At 41.7% G+C, this 17,522-nt stretch overlaps 1 protein-coding gene across 9 annotated transcripts in view; it reads left to right on the top strand.

Annotated features, from left to right (window-relative positions):
- Positions 1 to 17,522, top strand: part of MCF2L (MCF.2 cell line derived transforming sequence like) — a 147,326-nt gene that overhangs the window by 22,082 nt on the left and 107,722 nt on the right. The window contains exon 1 of one of the 9 annotated variants that reach the window (XM_050331713.1): positions 453 to 886. The exons of 7 other annotated variants lie outside the window; for them this stretch is intronic. In XM_050331713.1, coding sequence (XP_050187670.1) covers positions 808 to 886 — 79 coding nt within the window. In that variant the 5' untranslated portion in view covers positions 453 to 807. Of the gene's footprint in view, positions 1 to 452; positions 887 to 17,522 lie in introns of those variants that run through there. One more of the 9 variants, XM_050331719.1, reaches the window with a different exon arrangement.

The following is a 17,522-nucleotide window of genomic DNA, read 5'->3' as shown; positions in this document are numbered from 1 at the left end:
CTATTGTGTGTACTCCATACACCCTGAGGGGTCCACAGATCCTGACCCTAGCAGTCCTTTGCCTAAGGTGGTGGTACAGTTTCTGTGGAAATGTGGATTTTGGAAAATTTCAAGACTGCTGCAGCACAACGTTTAAGCAGTTCAACTCCTCCAAATAGTCCAGAAGACAACTGTGCTAAAAGGACATCTGAAATCCTCAGCCCTCAAAAATGACCATTTCACACAGAACGTGGAGGCATCATGCGGGCTGGTGAGAGCAGAATCGCCCTTGGCGTTGTCAGTGGGAGTGCATTTTCATTCCAAGCTACAAACCCTGTCACCAAACTGGCGAGTAGGTAGAGAGGAGCCTTAGCGTTCACGTAAGCGTGAGCGAGGATGGGGCTTTCTGCGAGCTCCGGCTGCTCCCCGTTCGATGCAGCGCAGCCCTTCCCAGCGCTCGCTGCAGCCTGGAGGAGGCGGGAGATAGGTCGGCTCATCAACGCTTCGCATTAATTCTGGCGTTTGAGGACTCCACTGCGGGCAAACTCTCACGCAGCGGAGGGGAGAGAAGTTTTAAGCGGTCTTGCTGTCATTAACATTCACATCTCTGGCTTCAAGCAGCGGCCGCCTCACCCAGGCGCTGCCAGCAGGGAACGTGGGCTCCTGCCTCCCTTTGTGCCGAGGGGATCCGTGCGGAGCAATTGAAATGCACGCCTGAGAAGCACTGCTGTGGTGGTCGGGTTTGGGGTTTTTCCCTCCCTCTGCCTCCCTTCATCCTTGGAGCAGGAGGGGCATGTTTGCTGTGGATTCTTTTTGTTTTATCTGAGAATGAGATGCTGGCTGAAAATTGAAGAAATGGCCCTGGAAGAATTGATGCAAAGATTAAATGCGGTTTCCCAGTGCGCTGGTAGGAGGAGCTGCTGGTCTTAAATAATGTGTTGTGTGGATGCTGTTAGTGATTTTGTAGGATTTACAGAAAATCCTGGTAATCTGACTAGCATTCTTTATGCATGTTCACAATTAATAGGAAAGAAAACGTTAGGGGCTTTTGCCACCAGATTAAACTTTTGTTGATGTTAACACTAACATTTTTAGTGCTTGGATACTCCTGAGGCATGCTTTAGTAAGACCATCCTGGGTAGTTTTGGGTAACTATTAGCCCAGTCAAATACTCTAAATGGGTCTTGATTCCTTTTTTATCTGACTCGGCTGTACCTAAATTGGAGAAATTACAGATTTCTCTAGCAGAACGGGTCTAATAGGAAACAGTGAAAAGCTCAGATAACTGTAAGGCATTGCAAGCCAGTATTTAGGGTGGATCTAAATTGCACTTTCATTAAAATGGAGAGTTGTGTGAATTAATCGTGGTAAATGTAGTTTTACATCTGTATAGATTAAAAATTGCAGCAGATTTACTAAAATGGTTTTAGCACTGTAGAAACATTATTACAATTTCTGAGAGATTTTCATAATTTGTTGAAAATATAAATGCTTGTGTGTTCAAAACTAGAACTAAGAGGCAGCGTACAATAAGGTGATCTGTAATTAGATCTGGGAGTGTTTTTCTGGCTATTGCTCATGCAGAGATGTAAATATATTTCAGAATAAAAAGTTACCTGGAAAGACAAGAGATGTGGTTTTTGCATCCTTTGAAACTGTTTGGTTTGCCCTTTAGTCTTAGTTGCTTGACAGATTGCAGAAGTCTTGCATCTTCTTGTCATCTGAGGCAAACCAGTGGTTTGAGAGTACAAAATATTTAAGGTATTATTCATTGCAGTATCAAAACTTGGAATTTATCTTTCCATTTTCCTAGTCCTCTGTTTCCTAAGGTTGACTTTTTCGTCTTTTCCAATTTCTGTGTGTTGAAAGGAGATAATTAGCAAGATGGCTGATGCTGTAGTCTGATGAACAGATAGATTAAATGACAAATGTGAAATGAACAGATCAGCTGCATCTGTTTTTCTGGGTGGGGAAAGTAGGTATTTTACCTTCTTAGTAACATTTTTTTGGGGGGTGGGAGGGAAGTAAGATTTAATCTGATGAGAACAAGCATTAAATTACAAGTAAAAGTCACCATACATACTATTTTCTTCTTCCTTGCCTTTTTTATTGATTATCTTTCTGTTTTCAAACCATGGCTTTATTAAATGTCTGGATACTTGTTTCATTGCCTGTTTTGATTTTCTGAATGTTTAAGAAGAAAGCCAGTCCGATATTTTCTGGGGCATACTGTCTTTTGCCATTTATTCTAATAAATCTGTATGTTACTTTTTCCACTCCCTTAAAATTGTTGCTCTAGTTTTTCTAAGGCAAGATAGATTTCTAAGGATATATGGTAGAATTGGTTGGGAATGTGGGAGCCTTTTCTTCCTGAATTGAAGGAGAAGGATCCTCCAGAGTGGGAGCAGGCTGGCTGGTTTGCCTGTGTCTCAGCTGTGCAGCTGCAGGTACACTGTGACCTTCATGTAAGCCAGCAGCGGCTCCAAACTGCTGTTTTCACACTTGCTAGCAGGCTCTGTGTGCTGGTGTTTAGCTTGTTAAACTGGCATATTTTTTAAAACAAAAAAAAAGCAGCTGTCCCTTTACAACCAATTTCATGTTCGTGTGGTTTAGCTGGTCCCTCTCCTCCCCCTTCTCTTTCTCTTTCTTCCTCTCTATAATCCCTGTGCCGGTATTCCCAGGCCAAAGGCAACGCTTTCGTACAACCACTGATTGTATTTATAGGTGACTGTTTCAAGTTTCCTTTCCCCTTTTTTTCCACCCTCCTTGTTGCTTTTAGGTTGCTTAGACCCTTTCTGTATTGCTGTTTCCCATTCTTGGGTTGTACCCTGTCCTTGGGTCAAATTAGCTGCTGTCTGGCTTCACAGCTGTCTTTCTGTTCACTCAGAAACCTTTTGTAAGCAGAGGTTTCCCTAACAGCCCAAGATCATGTGCAGACTTTTTCCAAGCCCATTTTTCAAGAGTGATTGAAATGCAGAGGTTCCCCTGTCTGTCCCATGGTGCAGTTGTCCACCTTCAGGCATCAAGGGATTTTTTCCTTTGGAGGATTCTAAGTTTAAAAAAAAAAAAAGACTATTCCTTATCTTGGTTTGTTTCTTTTCTGTTTTTATTTGCTTTTTTGTTTGTTTGTTTGTTTGTTAATGATACCACAGGCAGCCTGAGATTCATCCGAGGTAGTTTTAAGCTTCTGAGTCAGAAGAGGAATTGTCTGAAATCCTTGTGCACTGAACAGAGAGAAGGAGGCACTTTAAGAAGGGAAGTCTTTCCACCTTCTGAGGTGCACTGGTCTTTGACTGGGACAGGGGGCCAGGAAGGCTGGAGTAGCTCAGTTCCTAACCAAGCAGTGCCTGAGGTTAGGTATGGTGAGTCTGGATGTGTCTGTAATGTTTTGCTGTTCTACCACAACAGCCTTTACGCCTCTGGCTGCTCTCCCACTAGCAAGTCCCCTGTATTGTTTGGCACTCACACAACCTTTCTGGGCTACTCATCCCTCACTGCCACACCAGCACTTTCCTACCTATGCTCTGACTAAATTCTGATTTACTCACACTCTCAGCCCCCATGGTAAGTTACAGCTCTCCTACTCTACTCTCTCATGAATGTGTGATCCTCTCACAGTATCCCAGCCTTCTCTGCCCATTTCACAAACCTTGGAAGCTTTCTCAGGCAAAGCTTTGATTGCTTATTTTTGATCTTTCTCACCTTATCCTCACCTTCACCTTCTCCTTTTCCAGTACCTTGCAGATTCTCTTCTGCTTCTGGACATATTTCACTATCAAGATCATAAAGATGCTCTCTAGCTTAACCTTATCATCCTCTTCATATTCCTGCTCTGACTCCTGCTCCACAGTTCAAAATAATGTTGTACTCTGCCCTTTTCAACAACTGTAAGAGATGTTCCTATGGCATCTAATTTCCATATGTGCTTCTCAGTCCTCCTGCTCACTTCACTACTATCAAATGGCCTCCTAGACTTGGATGACCAGATTAAGTGCTGTTGCTGTTTTCATATAAATCCATAAAACAAGGGAGAAGTGATTTAAAAACATTCTCTAAGTTGTGTAGGTTTTTTTATTTTCCATTAGAATTGTGGGTTTATTTCAGAAAAACTGTGAAATTATTATTGATACTTAAAAAATATCCTGGTTTTGTCCATGTTTATTGTTTTGATTGATAGTGACGTAATTTTTACTTGTCTTCTTTTTCAGTTCTGTTGCTATGTTAAATTCAATCCTCTTCTGTAAATTTCTGATTATGGGCAGAACTATCCTCTCCCTTTAGAACAGTAGCTCAGAGGTTGAAGCATGAGATAATAAACAGTTCTGGCCTGGGACCTCATGCATTGTCCATACTGCTGTGTGCTGTGGGATTTCTGCTTAGGACTCCATTTGCTCTGACTGATACAGAAACAGTGTTAAGGCACCAGGTCTTAATGTCAGTCACTACTCTACATTTGCATCAGCACTAGGAAGATGATGGTGTTGTCTGATTCGTGCAAACAGGCAACGGATTTGCTATTCCCATCCTTAATCCCATGGAAGCCCCACTAATGGTTTCTTTCCACCTTGGAAAGGTGCCACTATTACAGCTAGCATCTGTTTCCTCTCCTCAAACAAAATTGTAACAAGATGAAGAGACATCTCTAAATCAAAGAAGGAAACCATGTGTGTAGCTGCTCAGTAAATATGTACGCAGTGCTAGGATTTTAACTATATGTAACATCCCGTAGCCATTTCAGCTCCAGTCAGTTTTCAGTAGCTCCAGATTTTCTGTCTTATTCGCAACTTGGGCCAAAACTTTACATTTCATTTCACTGGCTTTGTGTTCTTGACAGGCAGGCTTTTGAAGTTTTGAAGGCTGGCTCACCTGTCTTGACAAATTAGGCACAAATGTAGGAGGAATGGACTTGCCTACCTATCTCCAAGTACCCAGCATCACTGGGATGACTTGGCTTATTGCAAGGAGAAACAGGAACACCCCCGGGCACACTGAAGGGATATTATAAACTTGTGTGCAGCTGGAAGGACGTGTTCTGTATGTCTTCCCCATTCCTACACTCTTGCAAGCTTGCCTGCTCTTTCTTACCCTTGTAGCATCTCTCCCTGGTTCACATGATTTTCCAGTTTGGGAACCAAAATAAATCTTTTCTGTGCATGGCAGAATACTCTGTGTGCGCGTGTTAATTTGGCAGGCAGGCAGGCCTGAGCGTGAACAGCATGAATTTACTTCTTGGCAACTTTCTACATAGCTGGTAGAGTTGAAGAGATCTGTGTGAGAGCTCTGAAAATCTGCAGGTTGTTGTTAGCACATCTGCTGTACCGAGGTGGAATTTAATGGTAGTGGGAGATGCCTCTGCTTGACATTAACTTGCTGTCCCTTCCGTTCAGCTTTCCTGCACCCGTGTTGAGCTGAAAGATGCTTCTGATATCCCAGCCCAGAGAGTGTAAAGTAGGCATGGTCTTCCTGACGTAAGGTTTAAAATCTGAAAAATAAGGGTGGGAGCTGCAGCTGAGCAATTAGGCAGGTAGGAGTGGATTGTGTTATATGAGCATGCACTGTTGCGGCTTCTGTGACCACCTGCATGGCGTCTGTTTCTTAGTATATTCTGGCCTAAATCAACATCTTTATTTTACTACTGAAACAGAGGGATCTAGTGAAATTAGTGGGAGTGAGGTTCAGAGTTGGCAACAGTCTCATCCTTATTAAAGGGAGTTAGCTGCTTTTTGGGAATCTGAGGAGAAATATTTTGATCAACATTAAGGTGGATTACATTTTATTATTAACCAAGCTATTGTAACTTAAAGATGGTTTTCTTAAAGGATTTCTTTTTTACATACCAAAAAAAAAAGAATTATATTCATGTGCACTTCTTCTTGGGACTATCAGTGATCTCTCCTATATCATCTACCCCAGTCTTTCACTAATTTTAATGGCAGTTGCTGAACTGCAGTAGGAAAATTCACCCTGTGCAGATATCTTTCAACAGACTGGGGGCAAAATAGGCAATAAACAGTAAATGACAGCCCATTTAGTGTGGCTTTTCAGAGGATTGGAGGGTGCATATTTGTCAGTCTCCCATTCAGTTTATGAACTCTGGGTATGTATACTTAAAGCTTGCAGAGCCAGAAAAGTCCTGCCTGGACTTATGTACTTAGTGATATGAAAGAAGAAAAAAGCCTGTTTCTTTGATGCATTTTTATTATCATGGTGTCTCAGAATACTTTCTTGGCAAGAGTGCTTGGCACAGCTGCCTGCCACGCTTCCAACTGCAGAGTGCCAAGCTGCAAGATTACCTCGTGCATATCAAATAACAGGGAACTTTTGCAGAAAAGGAACAGCACAGAGCAACAGAGGTGTCTGTGTGTAACACAGGCGGTGTTGTCTTCAAGGTGTTTGCTCCAAGCTGACATGTTCAGCAGAGCCAGGGAGCACAAGGCGTTTAGGTCACTCACTTTTTCATTTAATGAAGGGCATCAAGTGAGCTATGTGAGATTTTGGTGTGTGACAGCCCAACAACTTCTTAAGGTTTTCAGTATCTTAAACAGTGTATTTCATCTGGAAGTTTGGGCCTTCTGTTTTACATTATATGGCAAAACCACTTTAATTTGGTTCCATTATTTCTTTTGTCTTGTCCTATTAAATAGCAGCTTTTATTTCAGGCAGAGAGCATGATCTTGGATGCTTTTGTATGGATTAATCACTTGTAGGTCTCTTGAGTTAATCCTGCAATACTGTGTTAGCTATTCTGACCTCTCTCTAGTTATTCCCATAGCTGCATAGCTCAAGCATGAGCCACATGGTTCAGCACACACAGGAATGCAGCTTTGCAGTTGAGGTAAACTGTCTGGCAGTCCAGCCTTTAACACTGCCTTTAACAGCACTGGGTGCAGCCACCTCAAGTCTTGTGGAACAGTCAGCCTAAGCACACAGTCTTGGGTGTGGTAGAGACGGGATCATCATCTGGGAGGTTGACTTCCTGCAGTCTGGGCAGTTTCAGACAATAGATCCCCTCACCTACAGCAATCTTGGATATTAGTTATATCCTGAATCCATCTCTGCTGGTCTTTTCGTGGCTTTTGAGTTTTTGTACTAATGTTTTAAATTCCTTGACCACTGATGGGAAGTCCTCTTTGAGTTGTGATGTACCAGAGGCATGGAGCTGGCTGTTGTGCTTCCCACGTGGCTCCCTGAAGCATCAGGAAGTCGGGCACAATGAAACCTGTGCTGCATTGAAGATATGTTAAAGTTGGCCACACAGAAGGTGTAGCTGGCTGTGAATTCCAACATGGGAGTGAGCTGAAATGGAGAAGCCTTGTGATAGCTATCCCCAAACACTTCTATCTTCATGTGAAGGCTGATGGTGTTTGAGCTTAGTAGGAGCAGGTATGATGGTGCCTTAGGTAGTTAAATCCCTTTGAGGATGGGGAAGGCAGCTTTCTGGTAGGATGTGGTGTTCAAATTGTGGCAAGCTGATAAAGCACAGTGCAGCATGGTACTGCCAGGTTTTGAAGACTTAAGTGTGTAATGCTGCTTGGCAGCAGGCTGCCTTCTTAAAATTGATAATCTGGGCAAACAGGTCTTTGGCAGGTTGAGAACTGCACTGCTGTATGATAGATAAGCTCTAGTTTTTCACCTGTGCTATTATTTCAGGGGTGTAAGTGCTGCCCCCTTTATGTGCTTGAGGCATTTGCAAAGTGACAGTTTTACTAAAAGTCTTTGTGTCTCTAGCATTTCATGTGGCAGACAGAAAATTTGCACTGAGAAGTTGACTGTCCTAGTTCTTTTATAGTCTGAATTCTTGTTGAGCCAGAAATGTATCTTCCTTTTCTTTCAATTCCTGCCTATTGCCGGATGAATTTAAAGGGACGGTGGCTTTGCATATGATGGACCAAGATAATTGATATAAATAGAAAATAATGAGAATACACATATCTGATTTTAAAAATGAGTCTTCAGGCTGCAACCTTTGTTGTTAAAAAGATAAAACTATAAATTGCAGCCTTTCTTTAAACAGTCCTGTGTCTAGCTTCTGGGCTGAACTAAGTGAGTTCCTTTGGTCAGTCTTTTGTCCTAGGCTGTTGGTTGTCTCTCCAACTTACCCTATGTCACTTAGCTGGTCAGTTTAGGTTACCTCATGTCACCCGCCTATGTTTTAACAAAAGTTTTGTTTGTGTGTGAGGAAGGAATGTTTCCAGCTTACTTTGAGGATTGTTGACAATGAAATAAAAGGAGAAAATGGGTATGGAAACAAAACAGGTGTGTTTGGTTATGCAGCTTGGATGAGAAAGCTGGCAGAAATGAGGTGGTATAAAAAGGTTCTCTGCATGTTTTGCTCATCAATGGCCATTCAGTAGGACATGAAGCTGGGTCCCCCATAATACAGTGTCTGAAACACTTCAGGCTTTATGTTCAATAGTTATGATGGAATATGATGTACACACAATCACAAGAATGATGAAAATTTATCATGAGTACTTAATTGAGTAGATGCAAGGCTTTAATTATGAGATAGCTCCTGTCTGCTCAGGACCCAGACGTCTTCTGTGATCCTGGCACAGCTGGTTTTGTTGAGAACGGCCGCAGTCAAAAATTTAATTTCTGAGTTCTGTGGAAAGGCTGCTGAGGCTGCAAGTGACCTGTGGGGTGTACACTGAAGTTGTGATACTAGAGATTTGAAAGTAAAGAGAAGCAAAGAGCATCCAAGTGCATTGGAGAGAGCAAAAGGAAGACAACTGAAAAGGTGGTTTTCAATATGCTACCAAAAGCTGACAGAAAGAAAATGGGCATCTCCATACCAGACAAATCCCTTGTGAAGTAATTTATGAAGTAAAGGCAAGAAAAATACATAAAACAACACATAGTATTTTTAACTTCTGGTTGTATACTTCCTCAGTTTCCTTCTGCTGAATCTCTTCAGTGTTTCTTACCCCCATGTTACAATGTTTTACTTGTCTTTCAAGGACATTGCAGTCTGCTTCTGACTTAAGTGCCATCCTTGTTTCACAGTCGCTTCCTTTGAAAGTGGTATACCTGAATTGCTTTGAGAGCGCACAGCCTGGAGCAGGAGAGGGATATTAATAGAAGCAGCTTCTCTCTGTTCTTGTATGAAGGCAGGAGATGAATTATTTCGGTGTGGCAGGTGGAGGTGTTTTTCAAAGTAATTGTTTACATTTTTGAAGATCTGACAGGGAATTAAAAAGGTCTGGATGGCACAGAGGGCTGTCGTAATTTTGTATTAGAAGAGTAAAAATGTGCATTAAATACTATGCTGTTAATTTTGCATGGTGTACTTAGCAATTACCCAAGTTAAAGTAGTACTAACAGTTCCCACCCAGCCTTCAGAAAATCAGGAACAAACGTTTCTGCATCCTGTCACCTGCCTTTTAAAATACAGAAACAGCACAATTACTCTGGGCTTTATTTGACATTCCTTTTAAACACCCTCTAAGCCCCACGATGGTCTAGGGCTGAAAGACTCTCTGACATTTATATGATGCTGCAGGGAACCCTTATTGGAGCTGGTGAGAACAGACAGGATGTAAATTTTATCCCCAAAGGAGGGTGAGAGATTAGAGAGATCCAAGAGAAGTTTGAAGGGAAATACAGGTATTTGAGACTGTCCCGATGTGTGACTGCCAAGGCAGGAAGGCATATGGGTGTTACCGTTTGGCACTTGGATCCCGGAGAAGCCCCTCCTGTTCCTCCACATTCCCTTAGGAGTTCCTCTCCCATCCTTTCACATCAAGTAGCTCCTGACTTTTTGCACGTGGACATTGCCTGAGCTGCAGCGTGGCTTGTGGCTCTTTGGTGTGCATCCTGCCTGAGAAGGAAGGCAGGAGCAGGCAGCGCTATGAGACAGAGGAGCCTTCCCACTCACTCAGTATCACCATCACCCTGGACCAGCAGTCTTGCTGGTGTGACAACCAGTTTGCAAGTTTCCATGACGTGTGAGACGTGATGGCCCATATAGTAAGAGTTATGACATTAAAGAAGAGCAAATGCAGTATCTACTATCAGGTTTAAAGATACACATGGAAGAAAAGGAAGCAAGGCAAATGTTCATCCGCTCTCCACGCTTTCCTAACCCTTCTCACTGCTTCGTGCTCCTGGCAGCAGATCACCTGTGGGTTAATCACATGGGGGCTATTTTTGTTCATTAGGCTCTGCAGGGCCTCGCAAGCCTCGCCATGTGTGTGCCACTGTCCTGTGCAGGGAGCAGGAACACACTGGGTGCTGTGTCAGGGCTTTGCAGAGCCTGCCTCTCACCAGAGCCTACCCTACAGTCTGTCCAGGACTTCATGGGGTTGTCATGGCCATCAGGGACCTTGATCCCACTGAGCTCAGAGTAATTTACTGGAATTGGGAAGCGCTTAGGAAGAAGTTATTAAAAGCATCAGGTTTAATTTCATAGCATCATTAATACTGGAGATCTTAGACTTTGAAAATTACCAAGGCATTCACAAAACACTTAAGGGGGAAAAACTTAGTTTGAACTATTTATGCCTTTAGGATAAATTTTTTGAGGGTCAAAGTCTGATTTTTAAAGTGTGTTGCTAATAACACATTAGGCAATGAATTAGTAAGTTACTAAGATATGAACAAATGAAACTGTGTTTGTTTTAAAGGCTGGTCATCTGCTCTGCTCTATTTTTTGCACAGCCTGCCAAACCTTTTCCAGATGAGCTATACTGCTCTGGACAGCTCCCTGCCTCGAGTAACTTGTTATCTGTATTTGACACAGCAAAAAAAGAAACATTAGAACAAGCGTGGTGGAATTGATGAGGGAGGGAGGAACAATCCCAGCAGAAATAAGGTCAGGCGCATCACTGCACAGTACTGTCAGTGGGCTTCAAGCAGTTTTTCTAACTGCACTTGCTCTTGTTTTGGTGAATAAGGGAGCTGTGTCCCACAGTATCTCTTGGCAGGTCCAGTCCTCTGCTTGCAGAGGTGAGAGTCCTGTTGTGGCTCCTGCCCGGCTGAGTCACCTGGGTTTACTCTTCTAGAGATGAAGCGGGATGGGAGGGAGCAGGGCAAGCGGGAGTTTGGCACCTGTGCGTCTCCTCCCCTGATAAAGTCAGGGCATGGCCAGGGTGGGAGCCTGGGGAAACAGCAATCACTCCTCTCATCCGGAGGCAGCCTGTGTGGCATCTGTTCAGTGCTGACTGTATGTAAACCTGGATATCCAAGGCTGTTACATGGTCTTGTTCTTCACCTAGGTTGTTTCTGTCAGCAAGCAGCTAAAGTTGTGTTATGAACAGTAAGATATGAAATAGCATTTTTGCTCCAAGGTTTGTAACTTTTTTTTTTGGGGGGGGGTGAGAAATTGATTTAAAAATGGCATAAAATGTCACATTTCACAGAGATTAATGCAGATTTGTGGTTTGTATGGTGTGGAGCCAACACCTGGTTAGCTTGTTAGGTTCTGAGAGCTATTAAGACAGTCAATCAACAAAACTTCAGTTTCCCCAAACAAAAGCTTCTAATGTGAAGCAGCAGTTTGACTGCTAGTAATAAACCATGTTATTGTTGTCTAATAAATGAAGCCAGTTAAAACAAATAAGCAAAACCAAACCCCAACTGCAACCATTTTTAATAAAGTTTTTAGTTTTTTAAACTTTTTGAAAACAGCTGGTCCCACACCCTTTTGCAAGCACATTACTTTTTTTCCTCTTCCTTGCCTTTGGCTTCCCATGGTTTCTCTTGCATCAGGTGAGAGATGGGTACCTTACAATTATTGTAACGATCGAACTGGTGCAATTTGTTGATTTAACAGAAATATGCTGTTTTTTGCTTTGGTTTGGTTTTTTGTGGTGTTTTCTTTGTTTGTTTGTTTGTTGGGAGGTTGTTTGGTTTTTGTTTGTCTGTGTTGTGCAGGGGAGAGAAGTGTGCTTTGTGTCACATCTGTAGCCTGCTCTGCCTCATCATGTGGTCATTAGAGCTAATACCAGGGCAGCAATGGGAACACGTGGCCGTGGCACTGGAGGGACAGGATGGGGTATGACTGTCCCTTAGTAGTGCTCTGCAGTGAATCCAGAGGAGAAATGGTGTAGCTCCTGTGACCATCTCCCACAATTTGTGTTTCCTGGATAACTGAGTCACGTACAATTGTCTCTTTAGAAGTTTACTGTCTTGGTTAACCTCAAATCTGAAATGGGTATTTTGTAGTAGAATGTTACAGCTGTTGGTTTGTTGGCTGGCAAAGCAGAGAGAAGATCTGTTTGTTGCCTCACTTCTGCAGAGCTCTGCATGGATCCACTATGCATTAAAGCTACCCATTAAGCCCATTAAGTTTCTGGGCTGAGTCTTTGACTTCTTGATGCATGCTTCTGTCAGTATTTAATTTAATTAATTTTGAGCTCGCCAGTTATCTTGGAGTTCATTTCAGTAGGTGTAGCATCAGGCTCCTAGTCTTTCATGTTGTGTGAATTAGAAACCTGATATTTCTGTTCGTTCTCTCCCCTGCCTCTAACTGAGGATTGCTGCACTTCCAGATGTGGTATCTTCACACAGTTTGTTTTCACGCAAAATTTTATTTGATTGCTGTGAAAGGTAGAAATATTTACATTTTATATGGCCCCACTTATCCAAACTCTTTTGCAAAAATTTTCACACCTCTTAAATAAATACATGATGTCTTAAGCAATATGTTTCAGTGGACTTCAAAGATGAAAACTATATAGTTAGAAATTACAGAATTCTTCAATACCACACTGTTAACTGACAAGGTGAGTAAATAAGATGCAGGTGCAAACAGTGATTGACTTAGAACCTTGGGTTTCCCTTTGCATCTTGACCTTGCACTGTGTCTAAAGAAACAAACCTGTGATGGGATGGTGACTGGGAAGACACAGAGTTGAAAGCTGAATGTACAGACTGAGCCTAGAAAGTGTTACTTTTAGTTTGATATTTTTTGTAACTTTAGTGAGTTAGTGTATATTCCTTTCTGGTTCAGTGAATGTTATCAATTACAGTTTTGCCTTAGCTGAATCTAAAATTGAATTTGGGGAAAAAACCTGAAAAGCATCATTGCTCAAACTGAAGTAGAGACAAAGTGTACTTTGTATTAGTAACAACCTCTAAGTATCTGTAAGAAATGAACTGCAATGATAAGAAGAAATAGAAGTAATTTTTTTTAATGAAATACCTTTTTTTATTTTTTCCCAAGCCTATCTATTGAAAGCTACAAATATTTTTACCACTTGTCCAAGAAGAAACAACTTTGTGACAGCTGTGTACTGTTTCGCTAGCTTTGATATGAAACATCTTATTAGGTGTTTCTTTTTTCCATTTAGAAGTCTGTACTCATAATAAACTTATTGTTCAGTGCTAAATTATTTATCTTAAATATTATCTGAGAACATTTTGTCCTGTACTGGGTATTAACTTTTATTATTTAGTTATAATACTTGCAAAGTTAATGTGAGAGATACATATTTTTACACTTTGTGTATGCTGTCAATTCATGTTACAGTTTGATGAGAATATATTCAAGCTCTCGAATTCCTTATTTTAGTTGGAAAAGTGCCTTAAATCATGGAATTGAGGCACAAGATGTACTTAGAAAAGGAAACAAGGTACATCTAGATTTGTATGACTGCCAGATGTTTGCCCTTTCGAGGCCTTGTGTTTTTTGCTGTGTCTGCTCCTCATCTATAAGGTCATTAAAGCGTTGGTGTCTCACCAAGCAGTTCCGTTTTACCACGCTTGATTAAAAGTTGTACCCCTAAAAGCCATTAATACTTGTCAAAATAAACTGTAATTATGTTGTTTCGTATCATGATGTCTTGCTTGCACATGTGCACTGCTCTCTCTGCCCCTCTCTCCCTGACTGCTTGGTAGGGAACATACCTGCATCGATACAATGTGAACGGGATGATCCCAAGTTTTGCTTGTCTGTTTTCTTTAAGATGCTAGAGCAAAACTGCTACTCCAAGTGAAGGATCCATCAGGCAGCACTGAACAGGAAGCACATGTGCATCCAGGCAAAGCCAGAAGCAGTTAGCCTTGCATGGTAGAGCTGCTCTCAACCTCTCAGGACTCGTATGAGGAGAGGAAAACTCTCATCTTGGCCTTCTGCTCCCATTACTGCTGTCCTAAGCAGGTCCCTCTTCAGGTCTCCTGTCTGAGATCCATCTGCTGCACCCAGATTCATACCACACTTCCCCTCCAGTGCCTGTATCTCCTCTGCCCTCACTGTTTTTCAATCCCTGTTGGCTTTCCCTGTCCTGTACCAAGTCCCTGTCCTTCCACGGGCCTCCTTGTAGTGTCTTCTTTCACTGCAAGATGACTCCTTTTGCCCAACATCTTCTGTCACCCAGCTCCAGCCTCCTTTCCCCTTTTTGCTGTGGTGTCACTGCTCAGCCTTCCCCAAGCTGTGGGCTTGGGTTCACCTTGTGCCAGCAGCAAGTTTTCCCTCCTGGGGATCCTTCTGCCTCCCACCCCACACCTGGTGGTCTTCCTACCAGTGAGAGGATGCAGAGGTGCATCAGGGAAAGGAGTGAGCTCCAGGCCAGACTGAGTGTTTCTGGGGAGCCATGGCAAACCACGAGGCTAGAGGTGCCTTAACGCCTTCCAGTTGCTATCATTACAGCAGAGCTTTTATGCTGAACACATCATGGATAGAAAACTGTCTTCTGGCTATGTTGGGAGCTTGTTTTAAATGCTCAGAGGGGTTTCTGCTGAACTTAAAAGTCAATGACAAGATGTAAGAGTTTGTCAAAACCAGAAGGTAGAAAGATGCTAATACAGTGTGGATAAGAGATGTGTCTACTTGACAGGACATGAAAGAAGTAGATCCTAAATCTTCACGGCTGTAAAAGATTGCATCACCCAGCACCTAACAATGCAGACTACTTTTGGAGGTCCTTTGTTAGTAGGGCCCCCTTCAGAAAAGAAAGGAGATCTTGTTCTGCCAATCCTTTAATGACTATGTCTGTCTGTGTGCATTTGGGGGAAGGGGGGGTCATAGAGCCAGATGAATTTTAACAGAAGGTCTTTGTCTAAAATATATACACATTAAGAAAGAAATATATTTTAAATCAGTTTTTGAGAAAAAATGTGGAGTTACTGGAAAAAAATAAAGTGTAGTGGTATTTTGTTCTGTTTTGTGGTTTCTATATAGTAAATGTTCAGAGAATGGTACTTCAAACCTATTTCGATTTTTTTAAACCTATTTCTGATTCAATTTTATTTAAAAGAAGTTCTTCAGCTGCACGTATAAGGCAGTAAGTACATTTAGAAAGGCTGAATTATGAGGAATGCTGTCCTTGTCTTCATCATGTGTAGAGGTTATTCAGAGTTATATAAAAACTCAGCCTCTAATGTTATTTCTTAGATCTTTATTTTTTGAACACCAAAATAAGAAGATGTAATCCTTCAAGCAAACAGAATAGACTTGGTAATTGAAGACTTGAAGATTTAGGATCTGTTCATTGTTTTATAGCACTGTCCACTCATTACGAATGAATTTATAATTTATTATCCTAGTCTATGATAACCTAATCACCTGCCAGCACTTGAAAGGTCTACACACTTATGATTTATTCAATTCCATCCCCCTAAAATATGGAGCAGGGCTTTAATTGCCTTTAGGGAAGAATTTTGCCAATAGGGAAATGGAGCCTCATTCCTTCATTTGCAGACATAAACTGCTTACTCTCGTAGCTCTGAAGTTTGTGTAGACCAGATCTACCTTAAATACATTTTCTTTAGCTCTGTTTAATGTAAAAAAAAATTAACACAGACTTGAAGGCTACTTTTCTCTCCTTTGACAAAGGACTTTGGCTGTCATGCTTATAGTTTCTGTACTTTCTAACAACTGTTAAATATATAATGCTACATCATTTATCTACCTGGACGTGTGTACAACTTGTAAATAATTTAATGTTCTGCTTTACCACTTGGCCTCTTCACATAACTCTAAAATGAAGAAGATAAAATTCTTCTAAATTATTAATTCACTAGGAAATTGAAACAACTGACATAAATTAAGCACTGAAAATAGTTCCCTTTTTCTCTGTGGGAATCAAAGCAGTGAACACAATTGGATGACAGTGAGGGAGCTAAATGGACAAGATGATCATAGAATAATTTAGATTGAAAAGGGCTTCTGTGGGTGTCCTCTAGCCAACCACCTGCTCAAAGCCCATCTACTTATCACAGACATGCTCAGTTGAGACTTGAATGCCTCCAGGGGTGGAGATGTTCCAATGTGGAGATGTTCCAGGAGTCTCCTGGGTCCTTGGGAACACAGATAGGGCACATCGGACCTGTTGCCCAGATATTTGAGGAATTTTCTTGGTAGTCTGCAATGTTAAAAGTTTTCCCAGTGGTTAAAACCTTTGCTGTAAGGCATAGAGGTGCTCCAGTGGGATTGTGGTAGAGCAAAAAATTTTGCAGCTTACTCTGAATGGACCTTTAATAGATTAAAACACAGAGACTTTATGAAGGCTTCTAGGTCTTGCTACTTAAAATAATTTGGTTTTGTCAATTTTTGTAGTAGCCAATTAGTTACTTACTATGTCTTTTTTCATTTTGGCATATTCTTATACTATACATTGTAGTAGTTGTCACAGATTGTTTTAAATGTCTGAAGATAATTAAATGATTGTACGTAAGGAAATGTGATGTTAGTAGTATCCAGAACAGAAGCAAAGTCCAGGCACGTAGCTGCAAAGCAGAGCATTGTGTAATTTGTAGTTTAAGGTTCTGCAAAGTTTCTGTACTCAGTAATAGCCTTTTCCCTGATACAACTTTGGTTTGATCTGAGTTTATCTGGATTTGCAAGCAGCTGGGAAGTTCTGAAATATTTGAGTATTGTTTACCTTTAACATGAACTGCAGCATCTTTTCTGTTTCATTTTCTCTACCTACTTCTCACTCCTGGGGTATATCTGGGAATCCCCTATGTTCTTCTGATGGGGAATGTTAGTACACATGATGCTTTCCAGATGCCCTGCCTGTATTTGAGGATACAAAATGAAAAATATCCCTTGCAGACCTGTGTGTAACTAATAGATGTGCCTGGTGCTGGTGGCTTGCACATCACAACTCTGAGCAAAGATTGCTCCTGTAACTAAGCCTGTTTTGTGTTTGATTGCACAATGAGAGGACCAGCTCCCAAGACGATCCTGTCCTTGGATTTTGTCTTCCACTGCTGTTTGTTGAACATCCTGCTCTGCTGACTGTTGTCAGTCACCCAGGTGAAACTCCAGAGGTTGTTTGAAGAGCAAATCACTTTTTCTGCAGTGAGAAGGAGTTGTGTGCAGAGACGAAACTACACACAGTTTATGTGCATGAGGACAGTTTACATATGGCATGGTGGATGGAGTAATTGTCACCTGGAAGAGATGCCAGCCTTCTGGAGCAGATTACCCTTCTCACAGATCCCAACTGTTACATCCCTGAGATCAAGTCCCAAGTATCAGTCTTTTAGTGTGAGCACTTGGGCCCCTCTTCCTGAGTAGTTGCATTTTCAGTGTCATCATCATTTTTGTCAAACAAAGTGGGATTTATCAAGTTGATTTGAGGATGAAGAGTGAAGCA

The sequence above is a fragment of the Myiozetetes cayanensis genome, unplaced genomic scaffold (genome assembly GCF_022539395.1).
Source record: "Myiozetetes cayanensis isolate MyiCay16 unplaced genomic scaffold, myiCay2020 scf5-8, whole genome shotgun sequence".
Lineage (NCBI taxonomy): Eukaryota > Metazoa > Chordata > Aves > Passeriformes > Tyrannidae > Myiozetetes > Myiozetetes cayanensis.
Note: the sequence above shows the minus strand (reverse complement) of the source record. Positions and strands in the feature narration are given on the sequence as shown.